Raw genomic sequence first — 12,519 nt, 5'->3', positions numbered from 1 at the left:
TCCCTTCCCTCCTTTTTCATGAAGAATGATACGCCAGACCCCCTTTGCAAATGCTGGAAATGTGTGCCCTGCAGTGTTAATTCCTGCTTGTTTGTAATTCGTGGTTTTTTTTTTTTAAATATTTTTATTTGATTGTTTGTCACTCAAATTTGATGTTTCCCTCGTCGCGTTTCGTGTCATCTTACTTCTTGTTAATAATGTGAAATTGAATTAAATAAACGTGGGTTGTTTATCTTTTATATATGTTGTCATAAGTATGTAAAATTGTGTTTTGATATGCGATGAAAAAAGAGACTAATTAAACAGAAGCTGTTTGTCGGTGCAATTTGTGTTCTCTAATTCAACCACCTTCGATTCAACCTAGACATTCGTTTGGTACACTGCCTTCGCGACGGTCGAAAAAGACTTGGAGAATCATGATAGTCCTCAATCTAATCTGCTTGAAAAGCGACTGCTCTTTGCCGCATTCAGTAAACACACCATCTTCTAGAATAATCCTTGAATCCGAGACGGAAAGCCATCATTTTACTCGCATTCAACAGACCTTTGGATGAAAAGATTTTAGAAAAAAAAGGAACTTAGATGAAAAGGAACTTAGATGAAAAGGAACTTAGATCAAAAGGACATTAGAACAAAAGAATTGCTTTAGATGAAAAACGTTAGAAGAAGTGGACAGGGGCAAAAAAAGGATTAGAACAAAAAAGCTTGGATGAAACGCCCATCCCCCGTCGTCGCCGTTCCGCCCCACACTGCAGAAACAAGGCAAAAACGCGCTCTCGCACGCTCGGCCTCGCGGACGGCCACGGCCGGCCGATTCCGAAAGTCGTTTCCGTCACTCCGTCTCACTCGCACTCATGGGGCGTCCCGTAGGGGTGCGAGAGAGACAGAGCGACGAGGACGACTCTCGGAATCAGTCTCCATCAGGGGCGCCCCGGGCGAGCGGCGCGAGCGAGGAGAAACGTGTCTGTTTGAGGCCACAACAGCTTAGCGAACTCATAAAAGTGTATCACCCAGTGCGGCACACTGTGGAAGGCGAGAGGGACGCACTGTTTTGGGTGGTACACTTCCAGAACGGGTGCTCGTAAGAGCTTCGTGATTTGCCTGTCATCACTCGTGGAAATTTTGTCAGAATGTTGGAAACATGTCAGAAATCCTGATCAAAATTCACGCACCTCTGAAAGCTGAAATTCTGAAAACTTACTCTGATATTCATGGTTTGAGTTGTACAGAATGTCAGGAGATGTTTTCAGCTTTCAGAGGTGCGCGAATTTTGATCAGGTTTTCAGATGGGTTTCTGACATTCTGACTAGATTTACACGATTGATATCCGAAGGGCGCTCATCTGAGTACGCTTTCCTGCGCCAGCTCCTACGCCAAGGAGAGTGTAGTGCTCTGCTGGGTTTGGCGACTGTGCTGTGGCTTCGCATCGCTGCTTCTTAGCGAGGATTGCTCTACAAATCAAAGAGTGTACATAGTATTCTCTAACTGGAACATGCCTGCAAGCACGCTCTAGCTAGCGCATGCCTGCCAAGCATGCACTTACTAGTGCATACATGCTATGTACACGCTTCCCGATGCAGAAAACTCCCTATCCCTTATGCAGTAAATGTATGCTTCAGTTAGCGTGTACATGGCATGTATGCACTAGTTAGTGCATGCTTGGCAGGCATGCGCTAGCTAGAGCGTGCTTGCAGGCATGCTCCAGTTAGAGCGTACCATGTACACTCTTTGATTTGTAGAGTGACAGCTGTTCTTTCTTGTAGTGCAGCTTTGCCTGGACCTGTAGCGCCTGCGAGGTAGGCACTAGTTCGTCCTGCAACACACCGGTGTGTTGCGGGCGAGGCAGTGGCCTACCTCGCAGGCGCTAAAGGGTGCGCCGGACTGCTGAACCCGGCGAAACAGTCACGCAGAAACCTCGTCTTTTTCAGAACCAATGGCCACGAGAACCGTTAACTGCACCGAAAACTGAATGGTCAGACACATAGCCAAATTATGGCTTGACAAAAAGTGACGCCAAAAGTTGGCGTGACAGAAAAATCACGCCTAAAAACGGCATGAAGTGTGCGTCACGCCGTCATCTGACGTGAATGCACCACGTGGATTGGAGCGTACTGTAGTGAGTTCTATGAGAAAAGTCATGCCAAATCCACCAAGAAAGGAAATTCACGTCAAAACTTGGCGTGAAATTTCTGAATCACGTCGATTTTAGGCATGACTTTCCTGTCATGTCGTTTTTTTGGCGTGACTCTTACTTCCACTTAATTCACGCCCCTGCAGCGGCAAGAAGTCACGCCGATAGATTTTCAGTGCATGAAAACCGTTCTAGGCGCGGAGACTTGCACGCGGGGCGAGCCGAGAGGGCCGAGAGACAGCCGGTCAAAACGAGTCAAAACCCCGGACGCGTTTTGAGCTCCAGAGTCGCTAAATATGAGTCGAACCGAACGTGTGACCCCACCAATGGATTGCTCTCCGCACGCGGAATCCATTGGTGGGGTCGCACGTTCGGTTTGAGTCCTGTTTAGCGACTCTGGAGATCAAAACGCGTATTGAGTTTCGGCCGCCTCCACCGCCGGCCTTCTGGCAAAATCCACTGTGCGGGCCGAGCGCGACGGAGTGGCACGCCAAGGATGTGGGCGGCGGCGTTTCCGGCGGGGTGGCGGCAATGTTTATAAGAAAGTGTTGCGAATGCGGCGCGCTGGCCGCGGCGGCGTGGCTCCCCGCACAACTACGCGCGACCACTTCCCGACCGGTCCGGCCGGCCCAGAGGAAAATTTCGGCTTTTTGGCGACTTGTGGATGGGCCACCGCACTGCACTGTAAAACATTCTGTACTTTTGTACGGAAATGGTACAGTAAAATATAGTACGGAGGTACGGAGAGAAGTACGGTCCGTACTTACTGCAAGAAAAAGTGTGGATAGTACAACAAAAGTACAACAAAAACTGTACAATGAAAGTACAACAGGGATTGTAGAATGTACAACGAGAATTGTACAAACCACAACGAGCCCTGGACTGCCCAGCACTCGTCATGACGGTTCCGTTGTACTTTGTACAACGATTGTTGTACTTGAAGAGTACACTAAATTCCTGATAAAAAATTTGCCAGAAATTTGTGTACTTTTGTTGTGGTTATTTTCTGCAGTGTTGCTTCATATGAACCCATGTAAATGGGTACGGAAAGAAAGTATGGAACGTTCCGTAGTTGGCAAGTACGGACGGTCGAGGCAAATTATTGACCAGACATGTTCCCGTACTTTTTCCTCACAGTGTGCCACGGCCAGAAACACAAAACGACCAAAGAGCGGGGACACCGTGCTAAACAGCTTTGAATCTTGAAAAAGAAAGAAAAAATGAGCACGGGAAGATTTGAGGGAAGATGCCAGGCTGGTTTTGGTTTGCAGATTCTCAGGCATGGGAGACGCATGGCAGGGCGATCAGCATCAAGTCTGATCCAGGCTGGAACTAGGTCGGATCCAGATCGAATCCACGTGATTCATAGCGGATCCAGGCCAGCGCGCGGGGTGCCAAGCCACCACACTGTCAAACCAAGTGTGGACAACTCTGCACTGCCAGCGAGGGGTGACCCACTGTAAAATTTTGCGTACAATGATTGTGTGAATGTGCAAGAATGTGCAAGATTTCTACCGTTTTTGCCACACATGTTGCCTACTTACAGGCGTTTTCCCCACCTGAATGTGGAATGTGGTCAAATTTTGTACAACGAATGTGGGAAGCTGTTCCCCCCTCGACTGCCAGCTGCTGCGGAGTTCTTCACACTTTGACCAGTGGAGTTTGCAGTCTACTTCAAATGCCTAGAGCCCATATCTCTAGGCATGGTGCAAACCTGGAGAACTTTGCACTTGAAGTGCGGAGAGCCCGTATGAAAAAGAAAACACCCGAAATCGTTCCGACGTCGGAAGGATTTCGGTAGTTCCCCGATCGGGCAACTCCGAAATCCTTCCGATTTTACCCGTCGGGGTCTTCCGATTTTTGGCCGAAAACGACCAAAATAAGACAGATTCTGGTAGTACTCCGAAGCCTAGTTTCGGAAAAGATCTCGGATTTCATGTGTCGGGCCCGGCCGAAATCGTTCCGAAACAAATGGTTCACGGTGCGGGGTGGGGACGAGGAGTGTGTAGGAGTGGGGGAGTGGAGGCATGCCTCTCCTTACCAATACTTAGAACAATCTTTAATTGAAATTATCTTTGTTCAATTGAAGAAATGAAACATTAGACAAGTGCTTTGGGGGAGTCAAAATCGAGTCCGATCCAAATCTGCAAACCATTTTTCGATAGCTATGGTAGTTTCCAAGATAGCAGAAAAATAATGTCCGATTGAAAAACAAAAAAAATGGCACTTGTGAATTTTTGCGTTGATTCCCCACACCAAATTTGAGCGAAAAATTCCAAAAATGAAATTTAAAACCATGAAAAACTTAATCTCAAAGGGTGGATTTGTTGACGTGTACCCTTCGCGAACCATCGGGGTTGCCCGATATCCTTCCGAACAGACGGCTTTCGGGGTCTCGGAAGGATTTCGGGGTGCCCCGAGAAAATCGGAAGGATTTCGGGGTCTTCAACTCCGAAATAGCGCGCCGTCGGAACGATTTCGGTAGTACCCCGACGCCCACACCCCTCTTTTCGGAAGGATTCTGGCAGTACTCCGAGCGTTCGGAAGGATTTCGGAACGATTTCGGCCAGATTCTGGTAGTTTTCATTTTTACACGGGAGTCTGCAAATTCCGCCCTTCAAGTGTGGAGACTGCGTGCATTTGGAGTTTGCAAACTCCAATCCTCCACATGTCAAGCGTGAAGTTCTCCACTATTGGTTTCGTGGGGTTTGCATGGAGTCGCATTGTGGTTCAGAAGAAAGGTGGGGTGGCCAAAACTCTTCACGCGCTTTGGGCTCCAGAGTCACTAAATTGGACTCGAACCGAGCGAGAGTGACCCAACCACAGGATGGCTCTCCGAACACGGAGGAATCTCGGCACACTAAATGTTTTTGAACAATTTTTTTTACGAGACATCACAGTTTTTGGTGCTCACGAATTTTCGTACAGATTTGTACAAAATTTTGTACAATTTTGTACAAAAATGGCGAAAAATGTGCAGTTTTTCGTACAAAAGTGGTACGAAAATTTCGTGTGCACAAAAAACTGTGATGTCTCGTACAAAATTGTACATAACATTTAGTGTGGGTAGAGTCACACGCTCGGTCACACGTATTCGGTTCCGGCATGGGGTCCTGCAGGGAGACTCTGAAGCTCAAAACGCATCTGGAATTTTCGCCGCCTCCGCCGGTCTTCTGCCCCACTGTGTGTGGCCCACTGCGTCTGGACGGCTGGTGCCGCCTGGCACCGCGGAGGCCTTGGTGCGCGAAGGAAGGTGCGCGATCATCCCAGCTGATTAGGCTCCTCAAACCTCGACGTCTGGAATTTCCCAGTGTCTTCCCACACACTGCGTCGTATTCCCGCGTACAGTCAGGCCTTTTATGACGAACCAAGCGGGCCGTGGCCGAGTAAGGCCGCGGCGCACAGTGGGCCAGAAGACCGGTGGAGGCGGCCAAAATTCGAGACGCGTTTTGAGCTCCAGAGTCGCTAAATGGGGCTCGAACCGAACGTGTGACCCCCACCAATGGATTGCTCCTTGAACGAGGAACCCACTGGTGGGGTCACACGTTCGGTTCGAGTTCCATTTAGCGACTCTGGAGTTTAAAACGCGTCTCGAATTTTGGCCGCCTCCACCGGCCTTCTGGCCCACTGTGCGGCGTGCTCCGCGTCGCTCTGTCTCTCTCGCACCCCTGCGGCACGCCCCGTGAGTGCGAGAGAGACAGAGCGACGAAACCCATTTTCGGAGTCAGCTGAGCGGCCCAAGCCTTTCGCCGGCGCTTGCCGCGGCAGAGGTCACCGCGGACGCCGCAGCGGACCGAGAGTCGTTTTCGTCGCTCCGTCTCTCTCGCACCCACACGGGGCGCCCCCTGAGTGCGAGAGAGACAGAGCGGCTCTCGGAAACAGTCTGCCGCGTGATTAGCTGGATCGTTTCCCCGGCGGTCTGCTGGGAATTGAGGGAATTAAGGCGACGGCGCGCACTATCCGCCGCCGGTTTCTTCGCTCTGTCTCTCTCGCACTCATAGCGCCTCCCCTAAGGAGGGAGCGACGGAACTTTGCGCGGAATCGCTCTGCGGTGGGGCCCGGCGCGTCGCGGCGCCGCGGCGCCCAGTGACTGGACCGGACCCCCCGGCCGCGCGGCCCGGCCTGGGCCCACTTCTTGTGTACCGCTCAATTTCTCTTTTGTCTCGTAAAGGCTCTCTAGGCGACGGGAAGAACAACAGTTCCAGCCTCTCTTGCCCCACGTTTCGTAACTTGAGACTCTGCCAAACCAAGTGTGGGGAACCAGGGGGCGGCAACGGCCTAGGAAGCGCGTGAAGCCATGCGCGAGCAAGGTGCAGGGGTTACCTATTTCGCTTGGATTGTAGGATCTAGCCCGTTGATTGCAAACCGCTTTGCAGAGCTGAAAAGAGCACAAAATTTGGGGTGCATTAGGCCTAGTAGAATGCCCGATGCTTCTAATTCAACCGAACAAGGGCGGAATCATTTACGTCAACGTTGCGTTCGGTTCGGAAACTCGTTGGTGACGTCAGAGCTCAAACAGTGTTTCAAGTTGTCGCCTTCCAGCCGGTACTGGACCACAGTAAAAAAATATGGACGAAGAAATCGAAGGCAGTGCAAAATCCACCAGGAATAATGTTTCGTTTGTTGAAGCCAAATCCCTCTTTATACGAAGCATCTCTACAAGGCCGCCATTTTCTTCGTAGTTGCCAAGCGGATGCTTCGCCGACATTTTCGAGTGCCCTGCGATCTGCGCGCCATCTCGCGGGCGGCCTCGCAGAAGTGTTATTTGGTGGAGTCGGGATGAGCTAGGCACGGCACGGCACGGCACGGCACGGCGCGGCAGCCAATTACAGCTCTGCTCGTCGCGTGCCTGGTCGCCGAGATTGGAGACAACACGCGACACTGGCTGCCCGGCCGGAAATGTATTTACGGTTTGGGATCGCATCGACTTTTATCGATCTCACAGTAAAAACCCTACGAAGAAACGCTTCGCAATACGAAGAAAATGAAGGCATTGTAAAATCTACGAAGAAGTGCTTCGTATGAAGCAAAATCCTTTGTAATACGAAGCATTTCTTCATAATACAAAGCAATTCTACAATGCCTTCATTTTCTTTGTAGTTATGAAGTAAATGCTTCGTAGGCTTTTAATAGTGCTGGAAGGTAATCAACTCTTTGATTCGACAGCGACATGTTCTTCCGGCCGATTTCAGGAGGCTTTCTCGTCAGCACGAGATTCTAGAGGCCTGTGTGTTCGAAAATTCCCGGGAACAATCATTCAGGGGAATGTTCCCGAGACTTCCCGGGAATTCCCGGGAATATTCCCACTTGACCGGGAACATTGCTTCATATGAAACCCATCACATTTGATAAAAGTTATACTTTTTGATATGATTTTTTTTTATAAAACACGAATGTTTTAATACGAAACGTTTTGTTTTGTTCTCTTCTGAAAGAAAAATGGAAATACACTCAAGTGATTCATATTTATTTCTTGGTACCTTGCACTTTCTACATTTTTCGCGCAAAAACTAGCTGTTTTAAGCCATTTTTTCAAAATTCCCGGGAATTTCCCATTTTTTGGGTCTGATTGTGCCCGGGAACGTTCCCGGGAATTCCCTAAATTCCCGGGAATATTCCTACCCTTTAGAACACTACACCCTTTCACTAAACTGCTGGCGGACACTACGAACAGTTTTGTGTGTGCATCGCAACGATTTTATCCATGACGGCGATACAAAAAAGAAAAACACCCTTCTTTGGTCATGCATCGAGGTACCCACGTACAGACATACATTTACGTACCACCTTTTTTTTGCCACGCATTTTTTCTCGCCGCCTGAAGGGGAAAATGCCCCACACTCGTGTAGATTTTTTTCAGAATTTCAGAAACATGCCTGAAATCCTGATCAAATTTCGCGCACCTCTGAAAGCTGAAATTCTGAACATTTATTCTGATATTGAAGGCCTCAGTTCGTCAGTATGTCACAGAGAGTTTTCAGCTTTAAGAGGTGCGCGAATTTCGATCAGGTTTTCGGACATATTTCTCACATTCGGACATGATTCACACGAGTGCACCATGCGATTTTCCGTGTGGCGTCCGCAAGGAGCTTAGATTGTTCCCGGCAACACTGCGAGGAAGAGTCTCTCGGTGTCGACGGGCTAACCACCGGACCGAATGTGCCGTGGACGCGTCCTGGCGAGGCGGAAAGGACGGTGCGACTCTGCTGGTACAACTGGCACCGAAGCGCCCGCGATAGCAACCGTGGTGGCTACTGGCTCTAACACTACAATTGGCGGTACACGTGGTGTTGCGAAGGCGGTCAAATCTGTATTGTATCGTTGGCAGTGAGATCTGCAGCCCGCCAATTACGAACCCTACAGGCGAAAACGGGGTACAAGGTACTCCAATTTCATTGTAAGACATTTAGAGTGTACACATTTGCATATGTCTATGCTTTGCATACAGTTATATGGCGCCAAACTTGCGTTTGTACGTGTGTACTTGCAAGCATGCGTTTGTACGTGTGTACTTGCAAGCATGCGTTTGTACGTGTGTACATGCACTGCAAATTGGATGGAAAGACTTCGCGCCTAAATATGGCGAGACTTTTGTGTCTGAGCACGGCCTTTAGGCCGTAACCATCCGGCGCATTACGGCCTTTGGGTGGCGGTCAGACACAAAAGTGGCGCCATTTTGTGGCGAGACTTTTGTGTCTCACCATTTTGTGCCAAAACTTTTTTGACTGACCAAATTTTGGCGATACTTTTAGATCTGATCAAAACTTGGCGAGACTTGTCTCGCCTATGGGGTGGCGAAAAGTCTGACCTTTGGATTTGTAGTGTGCAAGCATGTAAGAGTGTACTAAGTAAACAGCATAGCTTGTAGTGCAGTTGCTCGTTCCAAAGGCATTACCTGTTTCACCAGTGCAACAACGAGGACGGGAAGCCTCCCAATCGGCAGGAACCATTTTTGCCGCACATGCGAGGATATCGTTAGTTCTCGCAGCAACGGCAGACCATGCGGACGCACTGCTTTGCCCCGCTGGTGTTCGCACTGGCGGGACTGTCGCTCCAGCTCCAAGCGACACCCAAGGTAACTTCCACCCCGAGCGACGAGGCACACGAGGCGACGAGGCCAAGCATGCATTCGTAAGAGTGAACTAAGTAGACAGTTAGGTTTGTAGTGCTAGTGTTGACAATTACTCTGCGGCATCACGAAGTATGGTGTTCTTCACATCTGGTTTGACAGTAAAGGGGAAAAGGAATAAGTTGCGCCAGCGAATTTGTATGGAAGTTGATTTGCACCAGAGGCAAAGACATCAAAATTCACTGAGATTCCAAACGCTATGAGTATAGCACGTGGTGCAATGCAGCTGAGATATCGCACCATACGTGCAATACGATAGCCATATTGCACCTTACGTGCAATGTGATAGCCATATTGCACCTTACGTGCAATGCGTCCCGAAAATGCCCTATGCTAATGCATGGGAATGGGGAGGCATTGCACTTCATGTGCAATGCTTTGGCATTGCACCAATTGACGCTATACTCATAGCGTTTGGATTCTCAGAGTTACGCCATTACAGAACGTAAACGATTTACGCCTCTAAAACAGCGTGTTTTGAACTTTTGAACGACGTAGAACTGACGTTAAATTTTGGCCTGGTTTGATGGGTCGACTTCAAATCGAATTTAGGGCCAAAACTGCGTCATCAGATCGAATTCGAAAAACTTGCTCTCCCTCTTTCTGACGTTCGGTAGACCAGTGACCGAGGGGTGAATCACTACGTAGTGTACTCATGTGTACAAATATGCCCGTACTCAGTGTACTCCCACGATTAAAAAGAGCAAACTTTGCTCATTTTTTTTCACGATTTGGCGTCGCGTGTCGTCTACACCGCTAAAAAAAGCCGACAAACGTTTGAGAATGTGACATTTACTACAAGTACACTTGTAAAACAAAGGCATAAAAATTACGCCCTTTAGGGCATAAATACTCTTTTACGCCCTTACAAGGGCATAATTCGGGTATCAAGACGGTTCACCCAATTCCTTTCACCCGAAACAGCAATGCCCAAACGTGTTTTGTCCACTACTTTTACATCCACCTCATTTAGCCCACCACCAGTATGGCCCGCCAGCGTTTGTCCCACTGTACTTCCCCTTTCCCCACTGTTGCACCCTCAGATCCTTACGATCCTTGCGTGCTTACGATAAAATTCACCGTACCTTTAGATGAATCATGCGTACTAGGATGGACTATGCTTATTGCATGGGCGTGACAACTATGTGATCAAATGTGTTGATGACCCTTGGAAGGAAAAATAAGTCATGAAATGGTCATCAACTGACAACCAAAATTTTCATTGTGCAGACCTCGATACATTACATTGGCAACTGTGCTTTGTACGTAAGTGCAATTGACAGTACCTCACGATGACATATCATCGTAATACGCATCAAGCAGGTACAGAAGGAGCAGGACAGATTAATGGATGAACTGGAACTGGGAAAGTTACAGACTACTAATACACTGCTAATGGAAGTGGGGACCAGCCAAGCCTGGACTTGGCTGGTCCACGCGTTGAAGCGTGGACTTGGTCCACACTTCCATTAGCAGTGTATTCATGGAATAATAAACATGGAATAATTCGGTTCGCAACAAGCAGACAGTGCCTTACCTTAGGCAGCGCCTGCGGGAATAACGTCTTTCTTTAGTGGGTTTTGAGGTACAAAGGTGGGCCAAATGGTGCTTGGGTCTCTTTTTTTCGGAATAAAGGTAGTGGGTCAAAAATTGGTGGATTAAATTGAAGTGGGCATTTCTGCGGTGGGAGAAAGACTTTGGGTGAAATGTCGTGGATCCCATAATTCGTTTTATGCCCTTGGAAAGGGCGTAAATGGTATAGGAATTTCAAGCAAAACTTCAATGCCCTTCCCAAAGGCATTAACGATTTATGCCCTTTAAGGGCGTAAATCGTTTACGCCCTTCAATGGGCATAATTTTAATGCCTTTGTTTCGCCAGTGTAGAAGGTGTACTCATGTGTACAACAGAAAGCTAAGTGATTCACCCCCCGAATGTGACCCTTCTCATGCCAGCTGCATTCTGTAGAACTATGACCTGGACTTCGAAAGCGTCGAGTCGATTTACGACAAGAACTATTTTAGTCCGCGGTCGGGGGTTTTCATGCGTCCGCTGAACCGTACTGACAAGACGTCACCGCGTTCGGAGATCTCGTCCGTCATCGATATCATCCAACCGCTGCCCAACGACACCCTCGTAAGAACGGCTTGACTGCAACATAAGAATTGGAGATAGCACCTCTGGAAAAAATGTTGCCAAAGGGTCCTTCGAAAAGTCAGGAAGAAGTAAAACACGAAGAATGTTCGTGAATTTATCAAGGGACGATTTACGATTTACAAAGAATGTTTGAAAATTATCGAGAATTTTCAATAAGTTACGAAGAATTTTCGCGACTTTGCAACATTTTTGCCGCAGAAGAGGTACCTTTGTAAATTCCGGAGTCATATCTACAGTCAATTGTTGGACAGGTCGTGGGCCGCCTTTTTGAGCTGTACGAGAAGAAGTACATCCAAAGCTTCATTCGATACGAAACCCCGGTTTGTGATTACTTGCGCTTCGGAAGGAGGCCCGTCTTCAACGTATTCAAGACATACTTCCAATTCCCTGCCTCTTGTCCGATTCAAGTGAGTAGAAATCCCATCCTGGCTAAAACGGTACCACAATTTCTATAGACGAACATTACTTGCATTACATGAATAAACTACGTACAATGCACCACAGGCACAGCTCTTTGTTGGAGTACTTTTTGCGATAGGTTTAAACCGGTGTAAACATGATGTTGGGTTATCCTTTGTTGTTCATGCTGCGACATTGATTACCTTGGAGTACCCGTACTCTGCACGCTGAAGTGAATGAACGAATTCAGGAATGAACAAATTAGTGAATCAACAAAGGGAATGGACGGACGAATGAAGGAAGGAAGAAAGGAAGGAAGGAAGGAAGGAAGGAAGGAAGGAAGGAAGGAAGGAAGGAAGGAAGAAAGGAAGGAAGGAAGGAAGGAAGGAAGGAAGGAAGGAAGGAAAGGGCAAGGGCAAGACAAACTAAAGCGTTCCTTGCACTTGTTTGAAAGTGTGCTCCTCCTGCAGGGTTTCTACAGGATGGACTGGAACTCAAGGTTTGACGAAATCACCCCGCCAGTCTGGCCTGGTCCAGATCACTGGAAGGTAACCTTCGAATGCGTTTCCGAGAGTCGGAGCCTGATGAAGTACATTGTCAAGTTTCGCCTCGACCGCACCAGGGCCAAAGCCGGTCGTGGATGAAGCCCTCTCTCCCGTGATATCGGTGTGTCCACAATAAAATGGTCGATATTTCAGACATAAA

General features: G+C 48.3%; 1 protein-coding gene across 4 annotated transcripts in view; it reads left to right on the top strand.

Moving 5' to 3' along the window:
• The first annotated feature begins 9,110 nt into the window (after window positions 1-9,110).
• Window positions 9,111-12,519, top strand: part of LOC117652950 (putative cyclin-dependent serine/threonine-protein kinase DDB_G0272797/DDB_G0274007) — a 52,697-nt gene continuing 49,288 nt past the window's right edge. For all 4 annotated transcript variants that reach the window (XM_034398186.1, XM_034398184.1, XM_034398185.1 and 1 more), the window contains exons 1-3: window positions 9,111-9,206; window positions 11,227-11,394; window positions 11,667-11,822. In XM_034398186.1, coding sequence (XP_034254077.1) covers window positions 9,132-9,206; window positions 11,227-11,394; window positions 11,667-11,822 — 399 coding nt within the window. In that variant the 5' untranslated portion in view covers window positions 9,111-9,131. The remainder of the gene's footprint in view (window positions 9,207-11,226; window positions 11,395-11,666; window positions 11,823-12,519) is intronic.

This window comes from Thrips palmi, unplaced genomic scaffold (assembly GCF_012932325.1).
Source record: "Thrips palmi isolate BJ-2018 unplaced genomic scaffold, TpBJ-2018v1 HiC_scaffold_8, whole genome shotgun sequence".
NCBI classification, from domain to species: domain Eukaryota; kingdom Metazoa; phylum Arthropoda; class Insecta; order Thysanoptera; family Thripidae; genus Thrips; species Thrips palmi.
This window is presented reverse-complemented; position numbering and strand designations above follow the sequence as displayed.